At 41.1% G+C, this 18,093-nt stretch overlaps 2 protein-coding genes across 5 annotated transcripts; both read left to right on the top strand.

Moving 5' to 3' along the window:
* The first annotated feature begins 1,005 nt into the window (after positions 1 to 1,005).
* LOC146680794 (E3 ubiquitin-protein ligase TRIM21-like) lies at positions 1,006 to 6,852 on the top strand. Its single transcript, XM_085447910.1, has 2 exons — positions 1,006 to 2,129; positions 3,540 to 6,852. The coding sequence occupies exons 1-2, from the start codon at positions 1,031 to 1,033 to the stop codon at positions 3,998 to 4,000; spliced, it is 1,560 nt and encodes a 519-aa protein (XP_085304036.1). The 5' UTR covers positions 1,006 to 1,030; the 3' UTR covers positions 4,001 to 6,852.
* Positions 6,853 to 10,268: 3,416 nt separating this feature from the next.
* LOC146680793 (E3 ubiquitin-protein ligase TRIM21-like) lies at positions 10,269 to 13,709 on the top strand. Of its 4 annotated transcripts, none has more exons than XM_085447907.1 (4): positions 10,269 to 10,332; positions 10,522 to 10,584; positions 10,794 to 10,893; positions 11,291 to 13,709. In XM_085447907.1, exon 4 carries the CDS (start codon positions 11,487 to 11,489, stop codon positions 12,414 to 12,416), a length of 930 nt encoding a protein of 309 aa, XP_085304033.1. In that variant the 5' UTR covers positions 10,269 to 10,332; positions 10,522 to 10,584; positions 10,794 to 10,893; positions 11,291 to 11,486; the 3' UTR covers positions 12,417 to 13,709. The 4 variants fall into 4 exon arrangements, with proteins under 4 accessions (XP_085304033.1, XP_085304035.1, XP_085304032.1 ...); XM_085447909.1 differs by having other exon boundaries at positions 10,273 to 10,332; positions 10,487 to 10,584; positions 11,485 to 13,709; XM_085447906.1 differs by having other exon boundaries at positions 10,273 to 10,332; positions 10,487 to 10,584.
* Positions 13,710 to 18,093: the final 4,384 nt, after the last annotated feature.

Raw genomic sequence — 18,093 nt, 5'->3', positions numbered from 1 at the left:
CCGCTGACTTAGAGTGCTAATCAAACGGAACCAGATAATCTTCCAAGACACAGCTGATCATTTCTTACAGCACACCAGGTCGCAGTGGTTGGAAAACACTGACAAAGGGAAACAGCTGACACAAATGAACCTCATGATACCACAGAGAAAAGTAACAGGAAACATGGAAAGACGTAGACATAACATCACTGGCTTGACAACATGAAACACACAGACAAGAAATACCTGACATACTGACACAGGAGACAAGAACAGATTTACACATGAAAACCTAAACTGCAATAAAAATTCTACTAAATCCTAACCAATAATACCAACACAAGAACTTTTCATACTTTCAATATAATATAAGAAATTAGAAATACAAAATGAACTCAAAATGCTCAGTCATAGACCCAGCCCATGACAATACTAACCATAGCTGTGTAGCTAGCCACATTTCTATATACCAGCTAGCCCAACTTCAGTAACCCTACAAACGTCACTACTGTTTAGTTTTCTGTCTTCATTTATGTCGGAAGTGGTAGCAGAGCTGTACGTTTTAATTTTTCAGAAATCCCTCAGTCAGAACATGCTGTATTATGTTTAGGTGTAAGCTAGCGAGCAAACTCTCTACTGACTTTGAAGTCCATTAAACTTCATAAATTCTGTTTTCATGGATGCCTGGATGTTAAACTTAGTGGTTACACCTGGTAGAGCAGCCACACTAATCACTTTATTTAAGATGAAAGAATTTAGACAGTTCATAGCTCTCAGTGATGTTGCAGTGTTCTTTTGACTTTGGGACCTGAAGTGGAGTTTGAACCCGGAAACAGCTAACGACATCAGACTTAAAGACCGGATATATAGCTGTATAAAAACAGGTACATTTACAATTATTTGAAACTCTGGTCATTTTTAGCGCGAAAATCCACCACTGGAAAGGGAGATATGTGACAGAAGAGAAAGAAAAGCAAAATAGGTTCATTTTAAATGTGACTGCGATTTAAAATAAAATCATTTTCTTTTCTTTCTCACTCAGGGTGCAGACATGTCTGCTGCCAGCTGTCTTCTATCAAAAGATCGGTTTCTGTGCTTCATCTGTCTGAATGTCTTCACTGATCCAGTCTCCACACCATGTGGACACAACTTCTGCAAAAACTGCATCAGTCAACACTGGGATATCAGTGAGAGGTGTCAGTGTCCTTTATGTAAAAAGGCATTTGAAGTCAGACCTGAGCTGCACATCAACACTTTCATCTCTGAGATGGTTTCTCAGTTCAGACATGAAACTCAGCAGAAAGTCAGCAGCAGCAGCTCAGAGCAACAAGCTGCCAAACCAGGAGAAGTTCCCTGTGACATCTGCACTGGAACCAAACTGAAGGCCCTGAAGTCCTGCCTGGTGTGTCTGGCCTCCTACTGTCAGACTCACCTGGAGCCTCATCTGACAGCTTCACGGCTGAAAAGACATCAGCTGATTGATCTTGAGGAGAACCTGGAAAGCAGGATGTGTATGAAGCATGATAAACCTCTGGAGCTGTTCTGTAAGACCGATCAGACATGTGTCTGCATGCTCTGCTGTGTTTTTGACCACAAGACTCATGAGTTTGTTCCTCTGAGAGAAGAATATGAAGGAAAGAAGGCAGAACTGGGGAAGACTGAGGCTGAAATTCAACAGATGATCCAGAAGAGACGACTGAAGATTCAGGAGATCAAAGAGTCAGTGAAGATGAGTAAAGATGCTGCAGACGGAGAGAAAGCAGAAGGTGTTCAGGTCTTCACTGCTCTGAGGAAGACTCTCAGGAGATGTTTGAAAAAGTTCATAAAGGAGATTGAAGATAAACAGGAAACAACAGAGAAACAGGCTGAAGGTTTCATCACAGATCTGGAACAGGAAATCTCTGAGCTGATGACAGAGGTCAGTATCCATCCACCATCATATGAGGGGACTGTGGTGAGAGCTGTGGGTCGGCTGAAGGAGACTCTCAGTAAAGACATGAAGAAGCTGTTTGAGGGTGAGCTGAAGAGGGTCCAGCAGTATGCAGTGGATATGACTCTTGATCCTGATACAGCACATCCTTATCTCATCCTGTCTGATGATGGAAAACAAGTACACTGTGGTGAAGAGGAGAATGATCTTCCAGACAACCCAGAGAGATTTTTTTTTTTTTTCTAAATGACATCAGAAACAGCAGTATGCGACATTACGTGATGGCAGAGCTTCAGTTCATCCTTTGTCATTTTTTTTTTTTTTTTTTTTTTTTTTAATAAATAGGACAGGGGGAATGAATGAGAGAAAGAGGGGGAGAGAAAGAAAGAAAACCAAAGGGGAGAAGAGACGGTGAGAAGGGGGGGGGGGGGGAAGAGAGAGAGAGAGAAAAAAAAAGAACTCCTGGGTCACCTGTATGGAGAAAAAAAACAAAAAAAAACAAAAAAAACAAACAGAGGAGACAGAAAACAACAAAGAGTAACATAATAATAGAGAAAACAAAGCACCATCACAATAAACTAGCTAGTCATAGATATCAATATTTACTAAATAATAAACGATATTGTGCAGCACGCAAGATAGACAGCGCACAGTGTGCTTTGAGGCAGCAGCCAAGAAAGCTTTAGTCCGCGTCTGTGAATACCCATGTGTGCATACCTGTGTGGATCAGCATGCTTGCATTCCAAAGGTTTCTCCATGTAATGATCTGCTAGGGAGTGTGGGGGGGCCACAGCCCCGTCCTCCAGGGCATGAAGCAGGTATGGAGGAGATCAAAACTCCAGACATCCAGAGGCCCCCAGAACACAAGAGACCAAGGAAGACCAACAGAGGGGCAGCCGCGCCACTGTTCCAGTAGGAGCTGAGGAGAGTCCCAGATGAGGGCTCGCCCAGCAGCCGCGGAGCAGAAGTCAGGGGGAGTTGCAGTGACGCGCCCGTGAGCTCCGCCGGCCCCCAGCTGTGCCTGAGTGACCGAGCCCCAGGCCGAGAGGCCGGGGGCACCCCACCTCCAAAGGGGCCCGAGCGAGCCCCAGGCCCCAGGCCCCGACAAGCGGCCGCCAAGGAGTGAGCCGGTGTGTACCCGGACGCCCACCCCCAGACACAAAGAACCACCAACACACCGACACCTGAGGGAGTCCGCCACCGGCAGGGGAAGTGGTGGTGGGTGGAGATAGGCCTCCAAACCTTGGAGGGCCTGAGGTGTCCCCAGAGAGGTGGCGTCTGATACCCAACCTGACATATAGACACAGACATACAGGCACACACAGACACAAACATCCATTCCCACCCTCATGCTCTCATATACACTTACTCCACACTCAACCAACGTGGAGACAGACATAAAGAGACGCTGTACACACAATCACACTCCCCAAGCGTACTCTACAAACCGGGTCTAGGTACCCTTGCCCCTGGAGGGGGGAATTGCACCCAGACCCAGGTGGTGTTACCCTTTTCCCTGCGGTGGGGAGAGGCAGACCACCCCGACTCCGCAGCAGCAGGGAGGCCCCACACCCCAGACCGCAGTCGGACGGCCAACTCCTCCTACTAGCCCTCCCGCTCCAGCAGGCCGCAGAGAGATTTTCTGTGGAGCGTCTTGTTTTAGGAAAGCAGAGTTTCTCTTCAGGCAGATTTTACTTTGAGGTTCAGGTTAAAGAAAAGCCTGACTGGGTTTTAGGAGTGGTCAGAGAGTCAGTCAACAGGAAGGAAGTCATCACACCGAGTCCTGCGAATGGTCTCTGGACAGTAGGAGCATATGAAAACATTTGTGGAGCTCTTGAAGATCCCACAGTCCCACTCTCTCTTCAGCGTGGTTCTGAGAAGGTGGGGGTGTTTGTGGATTATGAGGAGGGTCTGGTCTCCTTTTATGATGTAGATGATGTAGATGTGATCTACTCCTTTACTGGCTGGTCCTTCACTGAGAAACTCTACCCATTGTTCTGTCCCAAAGTTAATGTTGATAATGATGATGAGAACAGTTGTGGTAAAAAAATTAAACCTCTGATCATCTGTCCTGTCAATCAGTCAGTCTGATAGTTTACCATGTGGAAACTGGACCATATACAGAATCATCTCAACCTTTCAGCTGACACAGAAAAGAAGTCATAAAAAACATAACTGAGAAAACTGCAGCTGCTGATCATGATCATGATATACAGTTAGAAGCTGCAGATTCGAGTCAGTTGAGTTTTTGTTAAACTGTTTTCAAGTTGAAAAAAAGATTACAACATAACAAAATAGAAACTCTCCTTTTCTTTTGCTTTCAGTGTTCAAAGGCACAGACATTAAAGCATATACTGTACACACGTTTGAGGAAACATGTTAATATTTTATTATTTTCATTCACCTTTTCTTAAATATCAAAATCAGGGTTTCTGAAAATATTTTTTTAATATGTACACCATGCTTTTTCAGAATACAATAAATACAATTCTAAAGTTTTATTTCTTCTTTGATGATTGTTAAGGTTCACATATTGAGGAAGGAGAGTACAAACAACTATGGTCCAGAGCTTGGTCAAACAATTGATTTTAATGAATGCACGCGTGGGAAAACCAGTCTGTACGCAGACAGGGATTGATCTTCGACTTAATCAAAGCATACACAGATTTTTATAGCATCAGGGTTTGAATTAATGACGCCCATTCATACGTCACAGACAGAATATATACATACGTCCAATTAAAACCACAATGCCTTTTAACACGGTTTAAAAGAACATCGTCTGGAACATGAGCCCCACATCCTGCCAGACGCTGTTCCTCTTTCCAGAGACAAACATGACCAACTTCTCACCTATAAATGAGTCTAACTAATGTATGTGTGTGTATGTGTTGACCTTACATGCTCTCTCATCTCACCCGTTGCACTTCTGACCTTTCACCAGAACAGAGGCTCATCCTTATGTGTAACAACCTAACTGAAACTATATGTACTATATTGAATAAATGTTTTAATCAAGAACCTCTACTAAAAGCTTAATAAACGAATATAAACGTATAACAGACAGTTTGAATAACCCAGTAATTCAAATAGCCTCGTCTAACCTGCTCCTCAGAATAACTTAGACTCTGCTTTCACTTCTGCAAACTCTCTGCAACTTCCTGTCAACTCCTGCCTGCAACTTAGTCTTTCTGAAAGACACACACTGTTTAAACCTCTGAATGCAATATTAATGAAAGACATCATTTTACAAACTATAGACCAGTGTCAATACTCTCCCAGTTCTCTAAGATACTGGAAAAACTCTTCATAAAAAGATTTGACAGTTTTGTGGAAAAATATGAATTAATGACAGATAGTCAGTATGGGTTCAGAAACAACAGATCAACAGCTTTGGCACTGATAGATTTAATGGAAAAGATAACGGAATGTATGGATAATAAGAGGTATGCGCTCGGAGTTTTCTTAGATCTAAAGAAGGCGTTTGATACTGTTAATCATGAAATTCTATTAAAAAAACTGGAAAAGTACGGGTTTAGGGGAGTGGTTTTGGAATGGTTAAAAAGCTATGTAGGGAATAGGCAACAATATGTACAAATAAATGAATATAAATCTAATTTGATGGATATAGCTTGTGGAGTACCTCAAGGTTCAGTACTGGGTCCAAAAATGTTTATTATGTACTTTTAAAGTTTGTAATATTTGCAGATGACACAAATATACTGTGTTCAGGTGTGGAGTTGCCACAGGTTTTGGAAATGATCACACAGGAATTAACGCTATTAAAGAAGTGGTTTGATATAAATAAATTATCATTGAATCTAGATAAAACCAAATTTATGTTGTTTGGAAACCAAAAGAAAAATATCGAAGTAGAAATATGTGTTGACAATGTATATTTAGAAAGAGTAAATGAAATAAAATTTCTTGGGGTGATCACTGACCACAAGCTCTGTTGGAAGCCACACATTACTTATGTTCGGGGGAAATTGGCACGGGGCATTGCCGTCCTGGGGAAAGCAAAGCATATGTTGGATCAGAAAGCACTGCACATTTTATACTGTGCTTTACTACTGCCATATATGAGCTACTGTGTAGAGGTCTGGGGAAACACATACAAAAGTAACACACAAACAATAACTATAATACAGAAAAGGGCCATTAGATTAATAAATAATGTAGGGTACAGGGACCATACAAATGCACTCTTTGTCAAAATGCAAGCTATTAAATTCCAAGACTTGGTGAAGCTTAAAACAGCGCAGATAATGTATAAAGTAAGAAATAAACTGCTTCCCAAAGAAATCTGTAAATTGTTCATAGAAAGAGAAGGTGGGTATAACTTAAGAGGGAGATGGAATTTAAAAATACAAAGTGCTAGAACAACTTTAAGAACTATGTCTATCTCAATTGCAGGAGTTAAATTATGGAACAGTCTAACAGAAGAAATAAAAGACAGTCAAAACATAAAACAGTTTAAAGTAAAATATAAAAACCTAATTTTAAATAAGTATAAGAATGAAGAAAACGGGGTTAACCCAGGACGGTAATGTTGCTGGAAATGGTGTTGCGGTTCTTTTTTGTTTTTTTTTTTGTTTTGTTTTGGTTTGTTGTTTTTCCATAACTTGTGTATCTGCAAATATACACATTCTGTATTTTTTATATGAAAGAAACTATACTGTGGTGGGGCTTGCTAATTTCTTGTTTTGATTTATGTATGTTATGTTTTGTTTTACTTCATATGTTTCATATGTTTCATATGTTGTTTGTTTAATTTAAGACAAAAAAAAATTTAATGAATGAGAGGTAAAACTTGAGGGGGTAGGGACAAATAAGTAAATACTTCAGCCTACTCCTTTTCAAACAAATAATGGAATGATATTTTGTAATGATTGTGAAGGCACATGTTTGAAATGTTTGAAATAAAAATGAACTGAACTGAACTGAACTGAATGCTGCAGATTATATTATTAATACAATAGTAATGATGATGATTATTTACCAATAGCAGTAAAATAATTTCCCTGATCCACATGATAATCAGCCGGTGAACTTCAGCCTTTTTACCTCTGAAGTGACAGCAAGACCAGTTCTTTTAGAAAGACCCACATTTACGCCAGTAGCATGAAATCTATCATACATGTCATAAATAAATTTGGAAAATGCAATTCTTTAGTTGCATCTAGTCAGCTAAGTTTTCATTATTTTTTCTCTCTGATGTTCAGCCCGGATTAAGATGACAAAAATGCAGCACTTTAAGTGAAAATGCAGCAGAGGGCGCTCTTAGCCAGGCCCAGTTCTTTATTTAAAACATTTAAATCATTGTGTGTGTTTGATTAGTGATGATTCAGCTCATCAGAGCTGCTTCAGTGTTTCACTCTGTTTTTTCTTTATTCCAGCTTCACTGTGCAGCACATGTTGGCTTTATTTTGGAATTATTTTCTCTTCTCCTCTAAGACATCTTTGAACTAATTTTTGTGTTTGTCATGGTTTATGTCCTAGTTCTATATTAGTTTTTCTTCAGCTCAGTTTTCCACAGTATAGTCTCTGTCTTTCAGCCTTCCCGGTCACAAACCCATGACTGTCTGTTTTCTCCCTAGTCCCAGTGTCAATCCCACGTGTCTTAGTCATGCTCTCAGTGTTTGTACTTCCTGCTTTGTTAATCTTCTATCTCATGTGTATCCGGTTGTTCAGTGATGACGCGACGAATCCTACTTCCGGGTCTAAAGTAGTCTGCGTCTAATATGGCTTTTGTGTTGTTAACATGTTTAATGTTATGTATTTTCTTCTATTTTATCTCAAAAAGCTCCAAAAACAGTCAGTGATCCCTGTTGACCTCCCTCGGCTTTTATTACCGCTAATCATTTATTTAAGCTCAGTTTTTAAAACCTTAGGATGTAACTACAGCCCAGCCCATGCAGCAGTATATGAATGACTAACCTTGTATTGTGGATGGATTATCTCAGTTGTTCTCCTGGCTGAAGTTTGGTCCTTTTACAGCATCCTGCCATGCGATTACATTTGTTCCTGACCACCGAGAACACTCACGTTAACTTTTATTGAGTGGGAAAAAAAGTTCGCTTGTTTATATTATGCTAACATAGCTGTGTCGCTAGCGGTCACGTAGCACATCATTATATACCAGCTAGCCCAACTTCAGTAACCCTACAAACGTCACTGCTGTTTAGTTTTCTGTCTTCATTTATGCTGGAAGTGATAACAGAGCTGTATGTTTGAATTTGTTTCCAAAACCCTGCAGTCAGGACATGCTATATTGTATTTAGATAGAAGCTAGCGAGCTAACTTCCTGCTAACTTCTAACTCCGTTAAATGTCATAAATTCCGTTTTCATGGATGCCTGGATGTTAAACTCAATTATTACACCTGGTAGAGCAGAACGCTGATCATTTTATTAAAGATGAAAGACTTTAGACAGTTTTTCAACTCTCAGTAATGCCATAGTGATCGTTTGATATATGGACCTGCAGCGGAGTTTAGACCCAGACACGGCTAGTGACGTCAGCCTGAACAATCGGATTCTGTTCAGTTTTGCTTCCCCTGCGCCATCATTCAGTTTAGTGTCAGCTGTGTTCCCACCTGTGGCCTGTTCCCTTGTAGTCCTCTTTGTGTGTATATTGTCTGCATTTCTCTCTGTTGTGTTCTCACTCATGCATGTGTTCTCTCTTTCAGTATGTGTTTCATGATATCACAAAAACATGACTGGTTAACCTACAGGTTGATGTAAGAGAACAACCACAAGTGAGATTGTTCGGCAATCAGCTGAGCCAGCTTCATATTTTGCTGGACCAACTGGACCTGAGAATTAAATAAGTTACTAACTTAAATATTTGAGTCATCAAAATTTCTGTCAGCTGAATATTTTGAATCGTGAACATGGTACAAAAAAATAAATTTAAAGTTCCATTAATGTAATCGTTTTGCACCCCCCACCAACCCCTGTTTTTTCCCTTTTACTTTCACTTCCACCAATCCTGATCTGTGACAGCAGAGATAAGGCTGGTTGGGGGGAAGGTCTGAAACCGCTCAATTGCAGCTGTTTCACAGTAGCAAGTGTCGTTAAATAAATAAACGAGAAATAGACTTCAAGAATCAAGAGACTCAGAAAAAAAAGACAACAAAATAGAAACAATCCTACTGTGTGTCAAACACTTCCTTAGCTTCTTCATTCAACGTGTAGAATTGCAGCTCTGCACCTAGGCTGCCACAATCTGTAGAATGAAGAAAGTGCATGCATGGTTCGCTGGCTTTGCAGCTGATTTCGGATCAACCGTGATCCGTTGCACCTCTAATATCTGAGGTGCTTCTGCGCTACCACAGGGACACGACTTCATCAAACCTCTTTAGCAGTTTTTAAAGGCTCTGACTTTTTAAATAAAGGCTGAAATATCTCCATCATTGAATCCTGCTATTGCACAGAACAGAAATTTATAATTTAATACATCTAGCAGTAACATATGGTCAACTTATGCTATGCAGGTAGTGCTGCTTCTCTGTGAGGATGCGTCTGTGTGCGTTTGGTCTTCTTACATTTGAGGAAATAGTGACACAAACATTTGAAAAATTATGGCTTTAAGTGAGCAGAAAGGATGTTATGTGTAGTTTTATACATTTGTACGCAGAGAAAGTTTAATGAAAGAGAAAATTATCAGATTTGTGAAGATGAACTTAATAAATTGTGTGTAACTGATCAGTGTTTATTTGGGTTTGGATGTATACATTTGTAAAAGAAGTTTTGCATGTGCTCAAATTGCTTTGCATTTATGTGTGGATTTAAGCATGTTTGAGAATCCTCTAAAGTTAAACACACATCACTGCAGTCATTTGTCTTAGTTTACACTCATACTTATTTGTAACACTGTTGAGACAAATTTTGCTATAAAAAAAATCCAGGTTTAGTGTTTCTAAGGTCTTTTTGCTCTCCGACATCTCGTGTAAAGATTTGAGGAAATGATTAGTTGCACAAATCATGAGAGAATCTGTTTGGTTTCTTGACATGATGGTGCAGCTTTAGAGCTGAACAACATTTGAGAAGTCAAAACAAACAGAAAATGTGACAGCAAAAATTTCCCTTCACGTTTGAAAAACAACCCAAACAAAGCTGCTCAACATGACTGAAATATCAAAGGAACACATGAAGTCAGATCTGTGTGAGAGGCAGAAACTCACATGCGTAAGAAAACATCTGAATGTTTCTGGCTGATAATCACATTAAAAGTCTCTGCTTAGCCACCAGCTCTCACCTGCTGACAGAGGCAGAACAAAACCTGAAAAACCAGAACTTCAGGATCAGAATTCGAAAAGTGAAACTGAAAGAACTTTAAAATCTGTTTCTTTTAAACAAGAATCAAACTGAGCTCATCCAGCCGTTCTCAACAGCACAGTAGAGATTCTGTCCAACACTGGTGAGTACAGACGATCACACTGTTTTAAAATCCAGATGTTCAGTCTCATCTCTTTATGACTTAGAATACTTCTGCATCAACACAGGATTACGGACTAGGAGTAAAAACAAACAAATATAAAGACAGTAAGTGAAAGTAAATTTTTGTTTCACAGCAGTTTCACTGCGGAAAATCTGTTTCTCCTCAAAGGAACCTTAAACTGAGCTCATCCAGCCTTTCTGAGCAGCACAGCAGAGCTTCTGTCCAACACTGGTGAGTACAGATGATCACGATCACACTGTTTTAAATTTAAACTCTCTCTGTGTCAGGAAAAATAACTGTAACACTGCTGCAGCTGGTGTGTTTCACATTTTTTCTAAATGATGACATAGGAGCTGATTTAATAGCAGCACTGAACAGATTACATTTGTTGTACAGAGAAAAAGAAGTTTACATTTAAAACCTTTCATCTCTAATGTCAGGGTCTGAAGAGCTCACTGCTTTGTGCCTGACACACCTGCAGGGAGAGGCGGAGATTCAACTGAGTCTATCAGGTTTTCCTCAACAACACAACAAACAGCAGTGAGTGCAGCTGATCACGTTCATGATTCAATGCTCTGTTCATGTCATTCTGACTCTTTTTGTTAGAGCCATCGTCTCCAAGCTTCTTCTTGTACATGGTCACCACAGCCATTTCCATCCTTTTGGCAAAATGCTTCACCATCTGTCCTTCCTCGTTTCTCTCATTAACACCATACCTGCCCAACACCTGATAACCTCTGCCTCCTTCACCTACATGTCAATTAAAGTCTGCTCTAAACACCACTCTCCTCCCCACTGAGGACACTCTCTGCCACTTTATCCAAGTTACTCCAGAATGTCTCTAACTGACATCGAACCTGTGGGGCACTCACGCTGACAACATTCAACATCACCCATTTGATTTCTTGTTTCAAACTAATGATCCTGTCTAACACAGATGGCTGGTATTGTCCTCATATGGATCTAAGAGTAAAAAAACCCTGTGAAACTGAGTGTTGGTCGTGTTTAACATGACCATCCACCACCGGAAGAGGAGACATGAGACAGAAGGAAGTAAAAGCAGAACAAGTCCACTTTAAATATGAGTAAAACTGAATTGTGCATAAAATAATTTCATTTTCTTTCTTTCAGACATGTCTGCTGCCTGCTGTCTTCAATCTGAAGATCGGTTTCTGTGCTCCATCTGTCTGGATCTCTTCACTGATCCAGTCTCCACACCATGTGGACACAACTTCTGCAAAAACTGCATCAGTCAACACTGGGATATCAGTGAGAGGTGTCAGTGTCCTGTGTGTAAAACGGTGTTTGAGATCAGACATGAGCTGGGGGAAATCTCTGAGCTGATGAAGAGAAGCTCTGAGGTGGAGCAGCTCTCACTCTCTAAAGATCACCTCCACCTCATTCAAAGCTTCTCATGCCTACAAGTTGCTCCAACCAGCAATGACTGGACAGAGGTCAGTATCCATCCACTATCATATGAGCTGTTTGAGGCTGAGCTGAAGAGGATCCAGCAGTATGCAGTGGATATGACTCTTGATCCTGATACAGCACATCCGAAACTCATCCTGTCTGATGATGGAAAACAAGTACACTGTGGTGATAGAAGGAAGCAACATCCAGACAACCCAGAGACATTTTTTAAAGGTGTTTGTGTTTTAGCAAAGCAGAGTCTCTCTTCAGGCAGATTATACTTTGAAATTCAGGTTAAAGAAAAGACCAAATGGTTTTTAGGGGTGGTCAGAGAGTCAGTCAACAGGAAGGAAGACCCCAATCCGAGTCCTGCGAATGGTTACTGGACAGTAATTTTAGGTAAAAATAGTTTTATAGCTCTTGACAACCTTCCAGTCCATCTTCCTCTTCACCGTCCTGAGAAGGTGGGAGTGTTTGTGGATTATGAGGAGGGTCTGGTCTCCTTTTATGACGTAGATCACGCAGCTCTTATCTATTCCTTTACTGGCTGCTCCTTTACCGAGAAACTCTACCCATTCTTCTGTCCCGGTAATAATGATGATGGTAACAACTCTGCGCCGCTGATCATCTGTCCTGTCAATCAGCCAGTCTGATCTTTTTACATGAGGAAATTGGATCAATTATAGGTTAAGCTCATTATTTTAACTAACACAAAGAAGAAGTCCTATAAACAGAACTTGGCAAACTGCACCTTCTGAAGATTATGAGATTCACTCAGAAGCTGCAGAAGTTCAACGTTAGTTGATTTCTATTTATTTTTTAATCTGTTTACAAGTTGAAGAAAATGATCCATTTGAGGAAATCCAGTGTGAGTAAATAGAAACTCTCCTTTTCTTTTTCTTTTTTCAATGTTTAAAGGCACACGTATGAGTACAAATGTTAACATTGTATTATTTTAATTGACCTGGTGTTATATCAATATCAAAGTCAGGATGGAGACACTGTTCCTCTGTTCTACTACAACACACTTGTTCATAATCACATAAATATAAATCTGAACTTTTATCGTCTCCTTTGATGATCATCAGCTGCTGAACTTTAGTCATCTTACCTCTGAAGTAACAGGACTATGAGCTGCTGTTTTGAATCAGTAATATTATTTTAACTATCATACACGTCATAAATGCATTTGTACCATCATTTTTATGTTTAGTTTCAAGACTGCGATACTTGATCAGCACACAATGACACCCACGGCCCACTCGTCCTTTTTCCTTCTCAACCCTGTCCTTCGTTCATGATGCTAATGTAAAGTTGTGGTATTGGTACTTAAACATTTAGCTAGCTAAGTCTTAAATCATTACTCTTTCTCTCTGGTGTTCAGCCTAAATGTAAATGTTAATGCAGCAGTTGGAGTAAAAATCCAGCAGAGGGCGCTCTGAGCCAGGGCAGCACTGTCACTGCTGCTGTGCATTATTTAAACCATTAAACTCATGCGTGTATTTGATTAATGATTATTCAGGTCATCAGAGCTGTTGCTGTGTTTCACTCTGAATAAGATGATGCCCTCTAAATTAAAAGCATAATAAAGTTTAAAATGCAGAGGGAAGCCCGACCTGCTCTCTGTTTTCAGACATTAGTTTTGTTTCAGTGGAGAATAATGAAATAGTTGCTGTAGTTCTTTTCTGCTGTTGCTGTTAGCGCTCTCATTTCTCACTGAGGCCCTGACTGTTAAATACACTGAATGAAACAGCACCTCAGTAAATACTGTGTGTATAATAAGTGGTGAAACGCAGTACTGTCTGAGAGTCGATGCTGAGTTTGTCTCAAAGCTGTTTCAGCTCATTTTAAATGCTGTCATCGATGTTCTGACACCCCGAAAGATGAAAACCAAACCAATAACTCTGTTAATCTCTTATTGTGTAAAACTTAATTAATAAAATATTTCCACGTGATCTAATTCAGTTTCTCTTGTTTAATACTAACAATTATATTGGTGTTTTGTGGGGGAAAAAGAAAAATTAAAAGAAGAAATTCATGGTCTTTGGTTAGATTAAAAGTCTTTGACAGTCAAAATTATCATACACTTACAAGAGACAGTTTGTAGTAGATGTATCTATCTGATAGATACATCAGAGAGAAGAACCAGAGAATCTTCCTCGTCTTCCTCACTTTTCTCATGGTCAAGTTGGCTCCACCATTATAATGCCCCAAACCGAGAGCTCTCTGCACAGTACACTACCATTTCATGTTTTTGTTACAGAGCACAGTGGTGTTTTTGTGTAGCTCATCTGTGTAGCCAATTAAAACAAACAAACAAACATAGATAACGTTTTATTTCATAGTGTAATCTTCAAGGCTTTTTCTGTAGCACAGTCTCCTTTGATTCATCTGCTAATTATATTCACAACATTCATTCATTTTGTCTATAGGATTCACTAGCAGTATGGCTTCTTCACCTGTCCCTCTTGTACTTTCCTGCTCAGTGTGTCAGATGCTTTGCTACTCCTTGACTTCCTTTAGTAATAACAATACTTGTGATAAATATAACCTGTTTGCAGCGCTGCATTCCAGGATCACTGATTTGGAGTCCTGGCTTCACAGCCTTGAAATACCTGTAGCTCGCCAGGCTCCTGTAGTCTGTGCAGTTGAAGGTAGCATAGCAACCATTAGATCTCCCACAGCAGGGTGACAGTGAGGAGGAAGCATGGTCTAAACAGAAACCACCGGAACACCACCATCCCGTCTATTGCTCTACACTGCTACACACCCACAAACAGCCAAAATAGGCTACACTGAGGGCAACCTAACACTGCTGGCTAAGGGTAAACATAACTTCCATAAAATTAAAATTCACATCAGCAGTAATGACACCTGGTTACAACAATCACTAAAAATTAATATTGAATCCTGTGTAATTTTGCCAAAACAATGTCGGACTTGGTTGGTTTTCCTGGTCCCCTTCCCAGAGTGACATGCTTGGCCGCATGGTCTCCTTAAATTGCTGGCTGTCTGAGTGGTGTCCAGAAAACAATGTGGGCTTTATAGATAATTGGCAAACTTTCTGGAGGAAACGTGGTCTTGTGAGGAGAGACAGTATCCGTCCCACTCTGGGTGCAGCAGCTCTCTAAAACAGTGAAATGGGATTATCAAACATTAGGTCTCCCTCTTCTAAGTGTCTGTTAGTACATGAATTAATAAGTAATTAACAAAGTGATTTACTCTGCCTGACAGAAACCTGGGTACAGCAGGATAATTATGTTAGCTTAAATGAATCAATACCCCTGAGTCATACTAATTCTCAGAATCCTCGAAGTGCAGGCCGAGGAGGGGGTGTGGCAGCAATCTTCCACTCTAAGATATTAATCAACCACGAGACCCAGACAGAGTTTAAATTTATTTGAAAGCCTGACACCCAGCCTTGACCACTCTATCTGGAAAACTCAAAAGTCTGATTTCTTCTTTGGAACCAGCTTCCAGTTTGAAATCAGGAGACAGACACCATCTCTACTTTTAAGATTAGGCTCAAAACCTTCCTTTTTGATAAAGCATATAGTTAGGGCTGGATCAGGTGACCCTGAATCCTCCCTTAATTACGCTGTAATAGGTCTATGCTGCTGGGGGATTCCCATGATGTGTGAAATGTTTCTTCTTCAGTCACCTTTTTCACTCAGTATGTGTTTATACACCTCTGCATTTAATTATTAGTTATTATAAATCTCTGGCTCTCTTCCTCAGCATGTCTTTGTCCCAGTCTTCCTCCCCTCACCCCCAACTGGTCACGGCACATGACCGCGCCTCCCTGAGCCTGGTTCTGCTGGAGGTTTCTTCCTGTTAAAAGGGAGTTTTTCCTTCCTCCTGTCACCAAAACACTTGCTCACATTGGGGTCATATGATTGTTGGGGTTTTCTCTGTTTTCTTTGACTTATTGTAGGGTCTTTATATTGTGATATAAAGCATGTTGAGGCAACGTTTGTTGTGATTTGGCACTGTACATTTGAAACTGAATTGAAAAGTAATATTTTCTAGTGTTTGTTTGTTTTTCTAAGTTGGAAAAAGGGACACAGTTCAAATCACATTTTTTTTTTTTTTTTTTTCTCAGGAGATGGTAAATTAAATGCATAGCCAGATCAGATAACTGTACTAGAGGGAATACAGTCATAAAAAGAAAATGAATTAAAGCATTTCATTGTGCTGTCAGTCAGACAGTGAGTGAGTATAAAAAAAGCGAGTGGAGGTTAGAGAGTCTGACTGTATGTTTATCCACTTTGGTACTTTGGTTCACAGGTTACTCGCTTTTCCGTTTGTCACTTTTTAATACCACGGTGTTTTTTTTTTTTGTTTTTTTTTTTTTGTTTTTTTTGTACCGAGCAGATATTTGATGTTTACACAACTACTTTCTCGCCTGAAAATATGTTAAAAGTTTATTTTGTGACCCAGAAAGATTAGTATGAGTAATTTTATTTTATTTTTTTTATTTTATTTTATTTTATTTTATTTTTTTTTTATTTTTTATTTTTTTATTTTTTGGCCTGTCCCGTTTGGCTCTTTTGCCATCAGAATTGTTGTCTAAAGGCAAAGAAAGATGCCCAACGGATTTACTTTACCAAACTGACCATCCCAGCCTTGCCGTAATGGTCCATTTGATTCACCTTTTATTGTTTATTTTATTTTCACTTACTGAATACGGGACAGACTTGACTGGGGGAAAGAAGGGGAGAAAGAAAGAGGGAAAGAGAAACAGCTGAGAAGAGGGACGGGGGAGAAGGGCAAAAACCAAAAACCAACAGAACGGGCAGAGAAAAAAAATGCATATATCAATCACCTGGATCACCTGCTGAGAAAGAAAAAAGAAAGCAAGCAGAAGAGAACAAGAGTAATAGAATAAACAACATCACAATGATATATGGGAATATGACAGTAAATACTAAATGTTAAACATTATTGTGCAGCACATAAGATCAACAGAACACAGTGTGCTTTGAGGTAGGAGCCAAAAAGGGTGTAGTTTGTGGGTGTGATCACCCGTGTGTACACCTGTGAGCATGGACGCGCTTGTTTTTTGTTTTTTTAAAAGGTTCCTTCATGTAATAATCTGCTAGAGGGTGTGGGGGGGCCACAGCCCCGTCCTCCAGGGCGTGAAGCAGGTGTGGAGGAGATCAAAACTCCAGACATCCAGAGGCCCCCAGAACACAAGAGACCAAGGAAGACCAACAGAGGGGCAGCCGCGCCACTGTCCCGGAAAGAGCTGAGGAGAGTCCCAGATGAGGGCTCACTCAGCAGCCGCGGAGCAGAAGCCAGGGGGAGTTGCAGTGACGCGCCCGTGAGCTCCGCCGGCAGCCAGCTGCGCCTGAGTGACCGAGCCCCAGGCCGAGAGGCCGGGGGCACCCCACCTCCGAAGTGGCCCGAGCGAGCCCCAGGCTCCAGGCCCCGATAAGCGGCCGCCAAGGAGTGAGCCGGTGTGTACCTGGACGCCCATCCCCGGACACAAAGAACCACCAACGCACCGATGTCTGAGGGGGTCCGCCACTGGCAGGGGAAGTGGTGGTAGGGGGAGATAGGCCTCCAAACCTTGGAGGGCCTGAGATGTCCCCAGAGAGGTGGCGCCTGACACCCAACCTGACATATAGACACAGACATACAGGCACACACAGATACAAACATCCATTCCCACCCTCATGCTCTCATATGCACTTACTCCACACTCAACCAACGTGGAGACAGACATAAAGAGACGTTGTACACACGATCACACTCCCCAAGCGTACTCTACAAACCGGGTCTAGGTGCCCTCGCCCCTGGAGGGGGGAACTGCACCCAGACCCAGGTGGTGTTTCCCTTTTCCCTGCGGTGGGGGGAGGCAGACCGCCCTGACTCCGCAGCAGCAGGAAGGCTCCACACTCCAGACCGCAGTCGGACGGCCAACTCCTCCTCCTAGCCCCCCCGCTCCAGCAGGTCGCAGAGAACGGGGGTGAGAGAAGACTCCAAACCTCCCTCCACCCGCTCATTGTAATGTTGATGCATGTGTGTTCTAAGGTGCATTTAAAACCCAGGAGGGCATGGAGCTACCTGCCAGAGAGCAGCAGGTAAGCGCATGGTCCCTCCTGCTAGCCCTCAATGTCTACGTGTATTTAAAATTGAGAGGTGGGCAACGATGCCAGGGGTGGGGTGTACACCCTCAAATCACATTTTTTAGAGATGTAGAGGAAACTGATTAGTGTAACATTCCTGATGTACACCAATACAGCCCATAACACAAAAATAAAAACACATTACACAATATAACCTGTTCCTGTACAATTACAGTGTATTTACAACATAAGAGGGAGA

The sequence above is a fragment of the Copadichromis virginalis genome, linkage group LG23 (assembly GCF_057382275.1).
Source record: "Copadichromis virginalis isolate Kocher_CV1m ecotype Utaka linkage group LG23, C_Virginalis_male_GT1.1, whole genome shotgun sequence".
Classification (NCBI taxonomy): domain Eukaryota; kingdom Metazoa; phylum Chordata; class Actinopteri; order Cichliformes; family Cichlidae; genus Copadichromis; species Copadichromis virginalis.
The sequence above is the reverse complement of the archived record's forward strand: the minus strand, read 5'-3'. Positions and strand labels throughout refer to the sequence as shown.

Coding starts and splice junctions, on each gene's coding strand:
- LOC146680794 (XM_085447910.1), top strand. CDS start 1,031: ATGTCTGCTGCCAGCTGTCTTCTATCAAAAGATCGGTTTCTGTGCTTC. Junction 2,130..3,539: donor GAATGATCTTCCAGACAACC/CAGAGAGATTTT, acceptor TCCAGCAGGCCG/CAGAGAGATTTTCTGTGGAG.
- LOC146680793 (XM_085447907.1), top strand. CDS start 11,487: ATGTCTGCTGCCTGCTGTCTTCAATCTGAAGATCGGTTTCTGTGCTCC.